General features: G+C 39.5%; 1 protein-coding gene across 8 annotated transcripts in view; it reads right to left on the bottom strand.

Moving 5' to 3' along the window:
* Window positions 1-17,257, bottom strand: part of nhsl1b (NHS-like 1b) — a 106,070-nt gene that overhangs the window by 45,859 nt on the left and 42,954 nt on the right. Inside the window, exon 1 of one of the 8 annotated variants that reach the window (XM_083562216.1) lies at window positions 4,806-6,136. The exons of 4 other annotated variants lie outside the window; for them this stretch is intronic. In XM_083562216.1, coding sequence (XP_083418342.1) covers window positions 4,806-5,031 — 226 coding nt within the window. In that variant the 5' untranslated portion in view covers window positions 5,032-6,136. Of the gene's footprint in view, window positions 1-3,587; window positions 3,737-4,805; window positions 6,137-17,257 lie in introns of those variants that run through there. 3 more of the 8 variants (XM_083562214.1, XM_083562220.1, XM_083562222.1) reach the window with 3 other exon arrangements.

The following is a 17,257-nucleotide window of genomic DNA, read 5'->3' as shown; positions in this document are numbered from 1 at the left end:
CGGGGAAGAGAAAGAAAAAGATAACTGGGTTAAGATTTACAGCAAGATAACATAGTAATGACATCTAGCCATTATATGTCAAATTAGTTTGTAAATTATATTTTTATCCATAAAAACAACATTGTATAAAAAACACTATAAGCAGTTATAGACAGTGCATATATTCATTATAAAAGCAGGGAACAACAAACAAAGTCAGGCACCACTGAAAAGTTAACATTTCATTACATTTTATTGAAATATACACAAGATGCAGCTCAACTTCATAACAATACTGCTATCTCACTATGCTGAGAAATAGATAAAACAATGTTTTTATCTGGATTGACAACAATGCAGCCTAGAAAGAATGTGATAAGACACAGAGTTATGCAACCTAAAACCTAGGTTGAGATCCTCCTTTTAATGAAGACTAAAAAACGATTCTTTAAGCTTTAAATAAAGGCTCCCTGTCAATAGTGATACAATAAGTTGTAAAATGCTTACAATTGAAATAACTACTTTATTTAATTGCGCATACATTGCTCAAAAACAAATGACTTCAGTGTGAGTCATAATTGTCACAGAGGAACAGCACTGCCAAAGTAGGTAAGTGATGCCACTGAGAAAAGATACTGCCACAGAGAATCAGCATTGCTACTATACATTAGAGCTGCTACTTAGAAAAGGTACTGCCACGGAGGATCAGCACTTTCACCGTTTATTAGTGCTACATCAAGAAAAGGTACTGCCACAGAGGATCAGCACTGCCACTGTAGTGAAGTGATGCCACAGAGAAAAGGTACTACCAACAGAGGAACAGCACTGCTCCTGTAGATTTGTGCTGCCACATCGGATCACCACAAAGAAACTGTACTGCCACAATAGATCAAATGCTGCCACAGAAAATGTCATGCCACAGAGAACCAGCACTACCACATGGAATCAACACTGACACAACGAAACTGTACTGCCACAACGAAACTGTACTGCCACTGTAGATGAGTGCTGCCACAAAGAAAAGGTTCTCCCACAGAGGATTAGTGCTGCCAAAAAACCCTGTAGTGCCACTATTGGTCAGTGCTGTCGAAGAGAAAAAGTTCTGGTCACAGAAGATCATTGGGTCAAAAAGAAACTGCACCGCCACTATCGATCACTGCTGCCACAAAGGTACCAACAAAGCAGCTAAGCGGAGGATCTATACTGCTACACAAAAAAATAAAAAAAAATAAAAAAAATATATCCTTTAGATCAGTGCAACATAAAGAGCAACATTGGCACAAAAACTGTAGTTCCACTCTAAGTCAGTGCAGTCACAGTCATTAGTGGGATTGGTAAAGGAAGTGCTAGCTCAGTGTTTACAATGTGGATTGTGACTTTAAATCATTGAGCAAGGCCCATAAACCTACAATTGTACAAAGTGTAGAATTGTACAAATGAGATTACGCTGGCTACGGGTGTCTGCCAAGAGCTGCAAATGATTAGTTAGATCAGTCCTGACACAGAGGATCAGAACTACCACAGAGGATCAGCAATACCACAGCACATCCGAGGATAAGTACTGGCACATCCTCCAGCCACAATACTTGACAAACTTATCACTATCATTCAAATTTGCCACTTGAATAATCGCTGTTACAATTCCACATTAATAGCACAAAGACAGGCACTGCCACACAAACCCCACACCGCACAGTGGATCGGCACTGGCACGGGGTAGCAAACTGCCATGATTGCTGGCAAACATCCTGTCACGCAGCAACCGGCCTTTTCAAAAATTATGGGTCTACTACATGAGTCTGACAGCCCATAATTATAGGCTTTATAAAAAAAAAAAAAAAAAAGGGCTGGGGCACTTTTAGGGCACTTTAACCAGGCCTGTGTGTGTGTTTTGGTGCCAAGCGCATAAATACATAGTTTAAATTTAGCACTATGAGCAGTTATGAGAGGAAGGATTATGTTTGTTTCTAAATGTATAGGGTTTTAGAGGAAATGTCCTGCCCTGCTTCCAGGTCAGTATTCCTGGGGGAAAATGTACCCATTTACATCTGTCGTTCCTGTTTGTTATGCCACAAAAGTATTTTTTGCTTTAAGTTTCAAAGACGCTTAAAGAGTTAAACATTTGCAGTGTTTATAAAGATGCAAAGTCCAACACCACGGAGCCTTTTTCATAATATTGGGTTTAGAAAAAGAAAAAAGAAAAAGTTAAAACTACACTGATTTTGTGATGGTATGATATGGCAAGTTATAAAGAAATGATATTTGTCTAGCTCTATGCAAGCCTAAACACACAATGACATTTTCTTGACTATATTCTAAAAAAACCCCAAAAAAATTCATCGATTTATTTAGGATTTATTTGACTAATTTCCCTGCAAAAGAAAAAAGAAATAAAAAACTTGACTACAGTCAAAAGTGATAAAATTACAAATAAACCAATTATAACATTATAAACTTACTTGTTATACTATACTTATACTGAGGACAAAAATATTGGGACAACTGATTTTTCCAGTCATATTTGGCTCTACACCAAACTTTTACCACAAAGTTGGAGGCGCCTAAATGTAGTCTTCGGATGTGGTAGCATTACACTTTACTAACACCTTTGTGGCTGAATGAGCACAATCCCACAATCATTCTAGTCTCTAGACTTTCACAAAATCTAGTGGACCATCGTTCCAGAAGAGTGGATAATTGGGGCTAAATGTGGAATGGGATGCTCAAAAAAAAAGCACATACCAAACTTAAGGCCAGGTGTCCACAAACCTTTATATATAAAGTGCATAGTTTCACACACTTATTTCATGCTTGTATTCTTCCTAACAATCTGCCAACACAACAAGACTATTTCAAGCTTGAAATAAGTACAAATAGGCAGTAAAATAAGGCAGATTGCAGTTTGTGAAACACACGGCAGGCTTTTGTTGACACAACAAAAGACAGAAAATGTTCAGACGATACAAAGTAGCATTTAAAGTAACCGATTTATTACATCCTATATCGTACTAAACAAAATACCCTCCCACCTGTAACACAGTCATCTAAGTTTAGCTCCTAAGTTTCCAAATGTTATAAACAAGTAAGCTGGAGTAAGAAACTTGTGAAGGTGAGAGGTGAGGTGTCAGAGGCTGAGGCCAAAAAGTCATCATAAATCTGAGTGCACTAATATTAACTCCAAACCCACACAAACGGGTCACAGCTCGGCCTTAACACAAGCCTGACACCAGCTCTTATTACACACAGAGTAAAGTTACTGATGTACTGCAAAACAATACACACACACACACACACACACACACACACACACACACACACACACACACACACACACACACACACACACACACACACACACACACACACACACACACAGAGCAGCGAATGAGGAATAAAACAGTGGAGTGGAATATTTACCCACATACAAAGATGACAATTAGGATTTATTTTATGAGGCCAAACAATGTGCTGCTGATTGATGACTCAGAGAACCCAATGCTGCTCTTTCCATCTATAACAGAGATCCAGTTACAACCAGATCTTAAAATGGCCTGAAATTCTATTTCATATTTTATAGAACACCCAATTTCTCATCTAAATCTGCTTACCGTAGGACGAATTTTTCATTGCTCATAAATGCGTTGAGCGTGTTTCTCAGTGCTGGTCCTGCAGCTGTGTGTATGAGAGAAGCTATAGCTTAGGCAGGAACTAAAGCACCTCATTGGGATGCACTCGTACACTCGCATCACCGCCAGTCGGTGACATCTCCCATTTCCGCACACTCATCCTGGTGCGCTGTGACCCCCAGCACCCCCCATCACCCCCATCACCGCCACACCACCTCCTGGCAGATAAGAGACTGGCGTCAACGACTCGCACACAATGGAAAAGCTGTCATAAAGTCGGCACAGTGATCCAATTCTCTCCTCGCATGTAAACATCTCACTCCGTTACTTCCTGCTTGGACAGTAACTGCAGACACAATGGAGGCGTTTACAACACACTTGGTCACACACACAGCTGCTGTGTGCATTAAACAAGGCAGGACATAAGGAAGGAAATGCACTCAAAGTCAAACACGCTGGTTTCAGCATGGGTTCGGCGTGGTGCATTTCACCGGAGCAGACTTGCATGAAAATCCATGGACAATGCCCAGGACATCGGTGAATGCGCCCCGGCAAGGGGGCACGGTCTAATTTCCATTCTGATGCAAATTCCCTGCGCCGTACTGGCCTCGACAAGAGGACACAGACAGAGAGCAACGACCTTTAGATCTGTGAAACAGCTAAAGGAGAAAAGATGCAGGAAAACTTATCTCTTTAAATTACAGATGCATTTGCCATTTAAAAAATATTGATAAAATTCCTGCTCACTCATGTCACAGGAGCTATAAATCGGCAGTGGCGTCATCCGTCGCTCTGTTTTTCCTCTCACTTACAGTTAATAAGAAAGAAATTCACAGCTTGTTGTGCTACTGAGAAACCACAAAGAGCAAAACTTTTCCTTGTAGTCTTTGTTATAAAGCCCTGACACAAGACAGTCCTTCTAGGAAATAAAAAGTCAATGAATAGAAAACTTTGTATAAAAAAAAAAAAAGAAAGTCATTTTCCTGTCAGAAGCACACGTCTGATTACGTGTCCTTACAGCAAAATTCGATACACAAGTGCAAGATTAATTGAAACAACAAAATGTGAGAACTAGGAATGAAACATCTGCAGCCGAAATACCCAAACTGACCAAACTGCAGCAGAATCTTGCAGCTGAATAGATACACACCCACACACACACACACACACACACACACACGCACACAATGAACCCCTCACCTATATAATGTTGCGGTTCATACACCCAATCCTCGTCATCCTTGTCTTGGTCCTGGTGAGCCGTGTATGAGAGAGTGTTCAGGTCGTTGTGGCTGCGGAACAGTTTGCGGGTCTGGCGCGAGAGGGACGAGCCGCTGAGCCAGCTAAAGGCCCGACTGACCGAGGTGGTCTTATCCTTCTTGTCCCTCTCCTTGCTCATAGAGCCTGAGCGCTTCTCTTTCCGCATGCTCTACACAAATAACCGTGGAGTGAGATGGAGGTAGGGTTAACACAGGGGTCAAGACCTGAAATGGACAGAGGGTCACCTGACCTCACAGCTGCGTGACAAGTCTTGAAAGGAAAAACTCGTTTTCAGGCTCCAGGGGTGTAAAAGGCACTCAACCTTACTTTCTCACATGTTTAGATCCTGAAGAACTGCACAATAATCCAAAACAATTGTCGCTTGTCCATTTTGGCTTAAGTAAGGCTGCGTCCTATAGAGACTGATACCTTCGATCCATTACTTTTATCCTATGCTGCATCTCAGAGATCCTGGCACAAAGGAAAAATCCCAAGAGGTGCAATTAACTAAAGCACCAAAACAGAAAAAGAGGAACAGCAGGCTGGTGTTCCCCATTGACACCCTTCTCTTTACTCTTCCTAGAGTGGAAAAAAAAGAAATCCCAATACAGCCAAACCACACAGCTCAGCCAGGATCTGGGTGTAGCCCTTAGCAGAAAGTTCAGCTGACCAAAGTTAAAGGGGAAAGAAATCTTAAATAAAAAGGTCCAGAACGTCTACGGTGATCGTTTCGCGTTTCCAAGCTGTAAGATCCTCAAACATCAGGTTCAAAAGTCCTCCTGCTGGTCATGTCTTTCCATGAGTCAACCTGGGTATCACCTGAATGAAGACGTCACGCTTTAGTCAGTGAATGAATAGAGCTTCATCTTACTTCCTTGTTTTCCACGTCCTGAACGAGCAGGTGATAGCAGACAACTCGGAGCGCTTCTGAGCACACCATTTGCTCGGGTTTTTTCCCTCACCTGCTGCTCACATAAACACAAACGCTCGTGAGGAGCAAAACTCACAAGTGACATCAGACATAGCTCAGAGTTTCGCCTGAGGCTAGTGACCGTTCCTCTGTGAGAACACGCCGGACGGTTTGGGTGCTGCTGAAATACGACCTGAAAGCCAACCCCCCCTTACTATGGGATCCCTCTCTGATCTCCACCTCTCTGATGTTTGCTCCTCCCTGTCAGTGGCATGGCAACGACTTTCCAAAACACCTCCTCCTCCTGGCTATGCTTCCGCCTTCGTCCTCTATGCCCAGGTGTGTGGCCACAACCAGAGTCGCCTAGGCTGAGAAGCTTACAGAGCAGACTCGAAATGAAAAACCCAGTCTGTAATAGCAATTACATTAACTACACACCCACATAGACTGAAACATGAACACAAAAACAGGTGCAAAGTTCTCTCCCCAAACACACACACACACACACACACACACACACACAAACTCCCTGCTGCGAGAAGTGAGAGGTCAGGTTCAGAGATTTACAACAGCAGGAAAAAACTTTTTAGATTTTATATCCCTCCATGCATCACATGCCAACGGTTTATAAAAGGTTTAACAGCAGGACGACGCCTTTGCAAGACTGTGTGCATCTGTGTGAAAACATTGTACACACATTCTTTGTTTTGTTTTTTTTTCTTTATGTTTAGTTGTAACTTAAGTGTGTTTTCAGCTTAATGATTTTCGAGTCGCTATGTATTTTAGAAAGTCTTTAAAATGTATATATATTAGGGACGCACCGAATATTCGGCCACCGGAAATTTTCGGCCGAAAATGGCCCAAAAGTGCATTTTCGGTTTTCGGCCGAAAGACTTTGATCACCGAAAAAACACGGCCGAAACAGTTTGTTGTGATGACGCAAACAGAAACCGCTGCCTGCACGTGCATGTCTAAAACAACATGTCTGCGGTGTGGACGTATTTCAGTATATCTGAGAAAGACAGATAGCGATTTGCAAAACATGTAATGCCGAAATTTCTAGAGGGGGTGCGTCTGCAAAAACTTTCTCCACGTCGGGTTTCATTTATCACCTGAAATCCAAACATCCGATCGCTATGCTGAATATGAGAGGAACGCGGCACAGAAAAGCAAAACCCCTCCGAGCATGCGCACTCCGTCTGTGGTGGACGTTTTTAAAAAAAAGGCAAGGAAGTTTCCCAGTGATATTGTTGTATTGTTGTATCTTTAAGCAGTTGCACTTGTTCTGAATGCACTTTGTTTTTATGAAAGAACATTTAATTTTACAACCTTTCAGCAGGCCAGAGGGCCTGTACATTATTATTTAATGTACACATGAGTGCATTTAAGTTAAACATTTCAGTTTGAATTTTAATTTATTTTATCCTGTGCATTGTTGCAATGTGCTATAAATAAATATTTTTATAATTTGTAATTTATTTATTCTTTGAAACAAAAATTGAAATGCCTTGATTTTAGTAAGGTTAGTACACAGTCATAGCCAGAAATGCAATGGTAATAATAATTGGCATAATTTCTTTCGGTGTTTCGGTTTTTAGCCTTGCTTTCCTCTTTTTCAGTTTCGGCCAAGAATTTTCATTTCGGTGCATCCCTAATATATATATATATATATATATATATATATATTAAATCCTTAAAAAAAAGAAAAAAAAGAAATCTGAAAAATTACCAGTATTATACCACATTTTACCTTTTTTACATTTTAACGTTCAATGAATACTGAAACTTTGAGAATATGGTCATCTGTACCCCTGGTACAAGCAAAAAATATAATAAGACTTTATATATAAAATGTCAATACAGTGGAATCCACTTATCTCGACCTCGGTTAACTCGCCAACCCTATTAAGTCGACGTTTTTGAAGTGGAACCGTCAAATTCTCGCTTTGTCTTAGCATTTTTTATCGGTTATGTCGATCCTTTTATGCCGCCGAACCCTGATATCTCGAGCACAAGGGGGGGCAAATTTGCCATTTAACGTGAGTTATGTGTCAGAAGAACTTGCGGAAGTGGCGGAAAAATCAAGCCTTACAGATGCTACAGGTGTAGGACACTTTTCAGAGCTATGTGTCAGAGTGAAATAAATTGATGCTAAATGTGCGCGATTGAAGCCGGGAGCTTCAGAGAAAGCGGAGGTTTGACAGCCGCCGAAGGGGGCGTGGCAGGTGGTTTCCTGACAGTTAACAAACATGTATGTACATTTTTATAGCATGTCTTTATCAAACAAAACGCTGTTGTGTAAAAAAACTCAAAAAACACGTGCATGCACATTCTCATTTATTAACGCACATCATGTACATAAAGAAATTTCAAGCACCTTAATATACTGCCGCCATATTGGTTTTCGTTTATCTCCATCATCCGTTATCTCGACGCTTTTTGGCATCCCCCTAGGCCCTCGACATAACCGGGTTCCACTGTAATACTATTATTATTATTACTAATAATAAGTCATGTCTCTTATAATATAAACTACAACAGGTCAAAAAAAAAAAAAAAAGTTTTTAGCAAACCAAAGTGCAATCTTTTTATTTCTTAACAATCAGATGAAATAATATTTTCTTTTTCTCCAATATGAGTCCCAACACTGTGGGAATTTGATCTGTTCCAACGTATCCATGAAATGATTGTATGTCCACATGTGTGGTTTGTGTGATATAAAGACAATGCTTGCACTACTGTTCATATTTGGTGTGTGTGTGTGTGTGTGTGTGTGTGTGTGTGTGTGTGTGTGTGTGTGTGTGTGTGTGTGTGTGTGTGTGTGTGTGTTTGTGCCTTTATGCCACTATGAACTAATTTTTATATGCAGAAATACTAAATACTGACATATTATTCAGTTGTACCTGTAAACCTGTAAAGGGGTTTAAATGAGTGTACATGTGTGTGCTCCAGGCTGCAGAGAAACAAATTAGAAGGCATTAACATATCACACGCTTTGAATGTTTGCATTTAGCTATGCTCTTCCACAACCCGGTAAACACACACATCTAAACCAGCAGGTCATACAGTAACAGAATAAAGTGCTATCAGCTGATGCTCTGGTACATGTTTGTGCACAGCAAACAGAAATCAGTGCATTAGTTTAATAATTAAACACTTTAAATGCCTTCCCTCCTTCATTCCTTACTGACCCCTGACTGGTAAACTGTACAGAAACATTCTCATCTGTTTGCTGTTAAATAACCTCCACTATTCTGAAGATGTTCCACTAGATTTTGGATTGTGATTGTGGAGATTTGTGCTCATTCAGCCACAAGGGTGTTAGTAAAGTCAGGTACTGATGTAGGTGATGTGAGGAGGCCTGGGGTGCAATCAGCGTTCACATCGATCAAAGGTGTTCAACAAAAAACACTCAAGATCTTCCACTTCAGCCCATTTAAACCACAGCTTCATGGCACTGGCTTTGTGCACATGCTTTGAGACATTGTCATCCTGGAACAAGTTTTGGAGAAGAACCAGGAATGGCTGAGAAAATCATGCGTCCCAAGACTTTTGCCCATAGAGTGTATATGCAGAAATATTCACGCCCTCCATTACACACACAAACAAACGCAGACGCCAAAACTTTGTACTGAGAAAGTGCAACCAAAGGCCATTCACACCCTCACAGGCTGTTAATAATTCACCGGGATCAACTGCCCACTGCTGAGATGAAGGGAAATGGAGGAGAGATGAAGGATTATAACTCATCTCATCATATTAAAGAGTTTTAATTAAACTATTACAACACTATGAACATTGAATAAATCAAAAACAAAGATACAGTTACACTGAATGCTGCTGGTTCATTATTAATCAAAATGGTCTGGTGTTTTTTGTTTTCCCACACGGGTGTTCACGCATTTGTCTGTGACATTAGATCTCATGTTCACTTGTTAGGGTTTTCCTGAGCAAATACAACATTTAATACTGAGTGTAAAGACCCAATAATGGACCGTACTCAATATCTAATACTGTCATTTATTTGATCCTCAATCAAAAATAAAAGCTTTAAAGCTGCAAAGACACTACTTTTGATAATTGTATAAAATTTGTATATTAACTGCAAACATATTAAATATTAATTCATCCATTCATTCTGTAATGTCATAGTAGAATCTGCAACCAATTCTGGTAAAACTTACCGCAAAACTTAATCGTTCATCCTGTACACACACACACACACACACACACACACACACACACACACACACACACACACACACACACACACACACACACTAATTCACATCATTGCCAAACCATGTATATGCCTGTTTTTGGACAGTGGGAGGAGACCAGAGGGTCTAAATAAAACACAAGAGATCACGTGAAACTCCATACATACAGTCATCTGAGCTCAGCATTGAACTCAAGACTCTGGAGCTATGAGGCATCAATGAAACCCACCGCATCACTGTGTTACAATAAACAGGCTTATAAAGCAGCTACATCATCTATTTAATATAAATGCACATAATGTAAAACTCTTCAGAGAAAACGATCCCCTTGTTTTTGGTTGTTTACATTTTAGAATTAAATTGAATTAAAGCAATGAGGTCACTAAATGCTGGATCTGGAGCAAAATCGTAAAGGGTCAAATGCCTTAGTAACTTAAACAAACAAGTAAGTAAACAAACCTAACCGAAAAAACACACCACCACATAAAAAAACAACAACAAAAAAATGGTCTTCAGGCAACTTTAGGACAAACGTGTATATATATTTATGACTAGCAAAACATGGCTCATGATATGTATTTTACAGGCAAAGATATAAATTATAATAACATAGTACACAAATGCATGACATTTATACAAATAGATTTTTTTATACATTTTATTGTTAATGATGACCAATCAATTTAATGACCAATATGCAACATAGAAACAGATTCCTATCCATCATACATAATAACGTAACACGCATAATGCTTGACACATACAAACAGTGTCATTCCAATGTGCTTTTCAATTAAAGCTTTTTAAAAGTGATAAATGAAGAACACGGCATAAGGTATATTTCTGATGCAATAGATTTATTTGCACATGCTTTTGTGCAGAGGGGAAACTGGCATGTAAAATGCGCAGTGAAAGCGTGTGCCCTGTGGACATAATAATAGGTGAGGGTGTGAGATTTGTGTGTATTGTAGGATTTCAATGGGTGAAGTGTATATTTAAAGTGTTAGTTCAGTTCTATGTGGTCAGTCGCTAAAATTGAAGGGTTTGTATAATAGAGAAAAGTGGCACTCTCCCAAAAGAGTAAGAGTAAACAACATAAAAAGAAATTAAAGGGATGAAAAGATTCACCCTTCTGAATCAAAGCGCATTAAGTGTAAAAAAAAATAAAAATAAAATAAAAGAATCAGACTAAAGCTGAGCTGGCATCTATTGCTGAAGTCATTTCGCCAACTTATATTTTAAACACTTGTATATTTAGTGGAGGAGGTATAGTGCCTGTGTCTTTCATTTAAGAAGCCAATGATATCAGAAAACAATGACGGAGGCGTGGCCTCAAAGTATATAAAGAAACAGTGGAGGCATGGCCTTAAAGTCTATCAGAAAACAATGAAGGAGGCATGGCCTTAAAGTCTATAAAACCCCAATGAAGGAGGCATTGCCTTAAAGTCTATCAGAAAGCAATGATAGAGGCGTGGCCTTTGAGTCTATCAGAACCAAATGAAGGAGGCGTGGCCTTAAAGTCTATCAGAAAACCATTATGGAGGCATGGCCTTAAAGTCTATCAGAAAACAATGAAGGAGGCGTGGCCTTAAAGTCTATCAGAAAACAATGATGGAGGCGTTGCCTTAAAGTCTATCAGTATCCAATGAAGGAGGCGTGGCCTTAAAGTATGTCAGAAAACAATTATGGAGGCATGGCCTTAAAGTCTATCAGAAAACAATGAAGAAGGCATGGCCTTCAAGTCTATCAGAAAACAATGAGAGAGGCATGGCCTTAAAGTCTATCAGTACCCAAAGAAGAAGGCGTGGCCTTTAAGTCTATCAAAAAAACAATGATGGAGGCATGGCCTTAAAGTCTATCAGTATCCAATGAAGGTGGCGTGGCCTTAAAGTATATCAGAAAACCATTATGGAGGCATGGCCTAAAAGTCTATCAGAAAACAATGAAGGAGGCGTGGCCTTAAAGTATATCAGAAAACAATGATGGAGGCGTTGCCTTAAAGTCTATCAGTATCCAATGAAGGGGGCGTGGCCTTAAAGTCTATCAGAAAACAATGAAGGAGGTGTGGCCTTAAAGTCTACCAGAACCAAAGAAAGGAGGGGTGGCCTAAAAGTCTATCAGAACCTAATAAAGGAGGCATGGCCTTAAAGTCTATCAGAAAACAATGATGGAGGCATGGCCTTAAAGTCTACCAGAACCAAATAAAGGAGGTGTGGCCTTAAAGTCTACCAGAACCAAATAAAGGAGGTGTGGCCTTAAAGTCTATCAGAACCTAATGAAGGAGGCATGGCCTTAAAGTCTATCAGAACCTAATAAAGGAGGTGTGGCCTTAAAGTCTATCAGAACTTAATGAAGGAGGCGTGGCCTTAAAGTCTATCAGAACCTAATAAAGGAGGTGTGGCCTTAAAGTCTATCAGAACCTAATGAAGGAGGCGTGGCCTTTAGCTCAGTCAACATTTCAACATTGCCACCTGTTAAATCTATAACATTGTCTACACAGTTTTGTTTAGACGAAGTAAAAAGACACTCAAATCAGTCACACTTGCTGCTAATAAAAGCATTAAGACGTCCACCTTTTCCCCACACTTTGTAGCTAAAAATTCACAAATGCAGAAACGTATTGATTTCTCAATTCCAAAGTGAAGGTGGCATAGCTGTTGTGCACCTCATTCCAGTGGATAAAAGATGGTGATTGTGTCAGTCCAGTGGAAAATGTGCCTTTTACTATGAATGAAAAACTGTGTGCTGAACCTGTCAGGCCAGCAGATTTGAGTCTTCAGTGCTCTTCAGTGCTCTCAACACTGCTTTGCCTGCTTACACCTCCGCCTGGAGCTGCAAAACTCCAGTAGAAACACTCGGTTTGACCTCTGATCTGCCCCTCCTTAGCACTACAGAAGACTGTAGAGGCTGGCCTTCACTCCTAACAGGGTGTGCAAATACTCCCCAGTTCACAGCAGGCTCACTCTGGATCTCTATGTCTTGCTCTCTATTCCCGTCTACATCTTGACTAATCTCACGCTTCTTCTATATCAGCTTGCCATGCGAGTGGTGGGACTTGATCTGTAGGTCATGCATGTGCATGATGAGTGCATTCCACAGCATTCCAGCTTTAGCTTCCACCTGCCCAGTCCAAGGCCTCAGGGAGGGGTGGAGCAGTGGAGCAGGAGAGTTAGCGATGGCGGGAAGATGTGAAAAAGCAGAGCAGGCCTGGCTAGCATGAAAAAGGAGCATCGCACATACCATTTGCATACCACACATATGTGATACATTTACATACACAAAATGCAAGTTAACGTGTGTGCACACACACACACACACACACACACACACACACACACACACACACACACACACACACAGACACACACACACAGACACACACACACACACACACACACACACACACACACCTATAAGCAAGCTTTTGGTTATTTCTAATGCCATATTGATAGGGTTGGGCTGCCATTAAATAAAACATATAGCAGGTGGACACAGTTACAATAACCATTTGCTAGTGTGTATTTAGATATATGATCAACAATTCATTATTGATTAGTGCAGATGCCACATAAGAAAACACATCAAAACATCCACTAAGACACAAATATATATATATATATATATATATATATATATATATATATATATATATATATATATATACACATACACATACACACACACACATACACACACACGTATATATTATAATGTAATGTGGTATAATATATAATGTAATAATAAGACATAAAGTAATATATGTTTAGTATTTTATTTTGCTATTCTTCCAAAAATGACTAGGGAATAATCCGCCCAATCAGACATCAGAAATTTTTTTTTTGGTATAGCACACCAAATAATGAAGGGTGTCATAAAAGAACTTAATAATATAAATATATATTTATATAATATAAATAATACATATTTTTTAAATAAAACATTTATCCTTATATGCTGAACTTTAACAAAAAACAGTAACATTGGCTTCTAATGACAGGAAGAACGTTGTCTCTAAAGGAAGACCACATCTTGATCAGGCTTTAAAGATCACCCTAGGTCCACTAAAATAGTTGCATGATGGACAGAAGCTAATATGCTTAGAAAACTGGCAGATGGTAAGGTTTAGCGAGGTGATATTGAGATCACAATAAATTGTATTTGGATGTATTTTGCTTGCCAGTTCTGTAAAATGATTATTCTGATATCTACACTGTAATAATGTAAATCTACTGCAGTTGTAGCTTATGATTAGTGGCATAGGAACCATATATGTACTGCATAATACCGAATGTAATAAACAAAGCATGTAAACCTCTTTACAGAATTCCCATTTCTGCTCCACACCATAATAAACTTTCCCCAGACACCCCAACATGGCCCTTTATAAAGATGGGCTTATGTAGTTCCTACAATTAGTCTAGTTCTGAGTTTTTTTTTTATGTGCATGTGGTTCGTTGAAAACACTCAAATTCTAAGCACAGCCCCTGTTTTGTTTTTTTTCTTTTCAGTCGATGAGTCACTTTATAGTGATGCATTTTTCGAAGTGTTATTTAAACACTGACCGGTTTCGCACGCAGCTGGTTTACAAGCTTCCAAGTTCAGATTGGAATATTCCAAACTATCTGGTTACTAAAATAACTGCAAAACAACTGCAAAAACACTGCTTCGCATAGAGTGATAGAGAAAGATATAGGAAGAAATTCACGCTGAGGTAAACATGCAGTTACTTAAATCCTTTTCAAGTCACCTAAAGGTTTTTTAACCTCAAAGAGAAAAAGAAGCAGATGAAAGTAAGAGTAGGTGAAGAAGAGAAAACATGAAGAACAATTTAAATGAAAGTGCCATCTGTGTGTGTGTGTGTGTGTGTGTGTGTGTGTGTGTGTGTGAGACCACCTGCCTAATATTGTGTTGGTCCCCCTTTCAGTGCTAAAACAGTTTTGACCCATTGAGCATTAACATCATTAACATTTTCAGCAATTTGAGCTACAGGAGCTCATCTGTTGGATCGGAACAGCCTTCCCTCCACACGTACATCTATGAGCCCTGGCCGTCCATAACCCTGTCACCGGTTCTTTACTGTTCCTTCCTTGGAGCACTTTTGATAGATACTGATCACTGCAGACCAAGAACATCTCACAAGAGCTGCAGTTTTGGAGATGCTCTGACCCAGTCGTCTGGACATCACAACTTAACTCTTGTCAAACTCAAATCCTTACACTTGCCTATTTTTCCTGCTTTTAACAAACCAACTTTAAAGACAAAATGTTCACTTGCTGCCTAATAATATCCCACCCACTAACAGGTGCCATGATGAAGAGTGTTATTTACTTCATATGGTCAATGTTAGAACCTTTCCGGGTTTCATTCGTGTTGTTTTGGAATAAAGTCGTGAAAAAATCTTTAGTCTACTCTCAAAATTATGAATTGTACTCGCACACTTACATGCATCAACATTGCTCGGAGTATCACGATGGCCTTTCAATTCACAATAATTTCAATTCACTTTTTTTTTTTTATTTATTTAAATCACTGTTATTTCAATTAACAATTAAACAGTGTGAATATCAGTTCTGCAGCAACTGCGATTTCTCCAGCACACCTGCTTCCTGTTTACAGAATTCAAATAAAAATAGTCCCTTAGTATCAGTATTCTATTAATAGACCACTAGAGGGTGACAAAGTGTCAGACGTCCCTCTGAGCTTGGAAAGTACAAGTAGGAGGCACTATGGCCGGATAATGCAAAGGCATGGCTCATTACCATATCGAACCCAGGCAGGAAAAAAGAGCTGGCAGGCAGGTATATAAAACTCACAAAGCATGAAATTGTTTCAATATTCACAGACTTCAGTGGGTGTGTGTTTAGACTTATGTCCTGCAGGACCTGGACTACTATCAACAAATCAAATCCTCCTGGAGATATATATACACATCACTTAACTGTCTCTAACACCTAGGTTTCTACATGTCCACCTGACTTAAGGATTTAGCTTTGTCAAAAAGTTTGTGTCCGTTTTCTCAGGAAACAATCTTAGAGTTGACCCTTCAGTCCTAAACCTTGACCATGAATGAAAAAATGAGATTTAATGGCGTAGATTAGGTGGTGTTTAAGGCTCGTCACGACGCTCGGGGTCTGACGTTTGAGTTCATGGAATCAAAAATCTAAAAAACCAGTCAGACTGCTTGAGGTACATTCAGCCCTAAAGCATGTTAAGCCCTTCTCGGTCATGTATACTCCCTAAAACCTGTATATGACTCACACTCACACACACACACACACACACACACACACACACACACACACACACACACACACACACACACACACACTTGAAACATATACACAATAACAAAAGCCCTTTAAAAACCAGTTACTATTATTAACACGCTACAAATATATAAAACAATTACGATATAGAGGAAGAGGATTATCTCAAATATTAGGTTCATGATTGACAGGTAGCATGCGCATGCACCCATTAAGTGTGAGTGTGTGTCTGAGTGTGTGTGTTGGGGTTAAAGTGAGTGAGTGTGTGTGTTTTTTTTTTTTTTCTTCAAATGGGAGGTGTTGTCTAGGTTCCATCTGTTCCTCGGGACATCCTGTTGACACTCTTTTCCCTTCCTGTGAACTGGTGTCTTTATTCTCGCTACACGTTTCCAGGAAATGTGTGAAGTAAGGAATGCTGACACGGACGGATAAAGTTCTTCAAGCACCAGGATTGAGTTCCCACAACGTTCCAAAGGATGGGAGCATGACAAGTCTGAGCATTCTGTCCTGGTTTATGAAGTCCTACCTAACAATGATATCCTTTCGACAGAATTTCTCCAAGACTCGTATGAATAGGGACACGAGATCTTGACTTTTTTTAAAATAAATCATTCAAATGAATATAAATAAATAAATAAAAATCCCCATGCAGCTGATATCAAAGAAAGTAATGGTTGCTGTTCATTTTCATTTTCGAAAGTTAATAGTTACCTCAGTTTTCTTCCTCTTTATTAGGAACACCAGGAAAATCGGGCAATTTTCCAATTAGCCGATCATGTGGCGTATTAGACATCAAACATCAGAATGGAGAGAAAATGTGATTTTTAGTTAATTGGACTTTGAGTATTTCAGAAACTGCTGATCTTCTTGGATTTTTTTGGTGCGTAAATGTCTCCAGAGAATAAACAGAATGGTGCGAATACAAAATATGTTAAGTAAGAGGCTGATGAGAAAGGACAAAAGGGAGCGACTCTCATTGTGTTTTTACTCTATGTT

The sequence above is a fragment of the Silurus aristotelis genome (assembly GCF_946808225.1).
Source record: "Silurus aristotelis genome assembly, chromosome: 15".
NCBI lineage: Eukaryota > Metazoa > Chordata > Actinopteri > Siluriformes > Siluridae > Silurus > Silurus aristotelis.
Note: the sequence above shows the minus strand (reverse complement) of the source record. Positions and strands in the feature narration are given on the sequence as shown.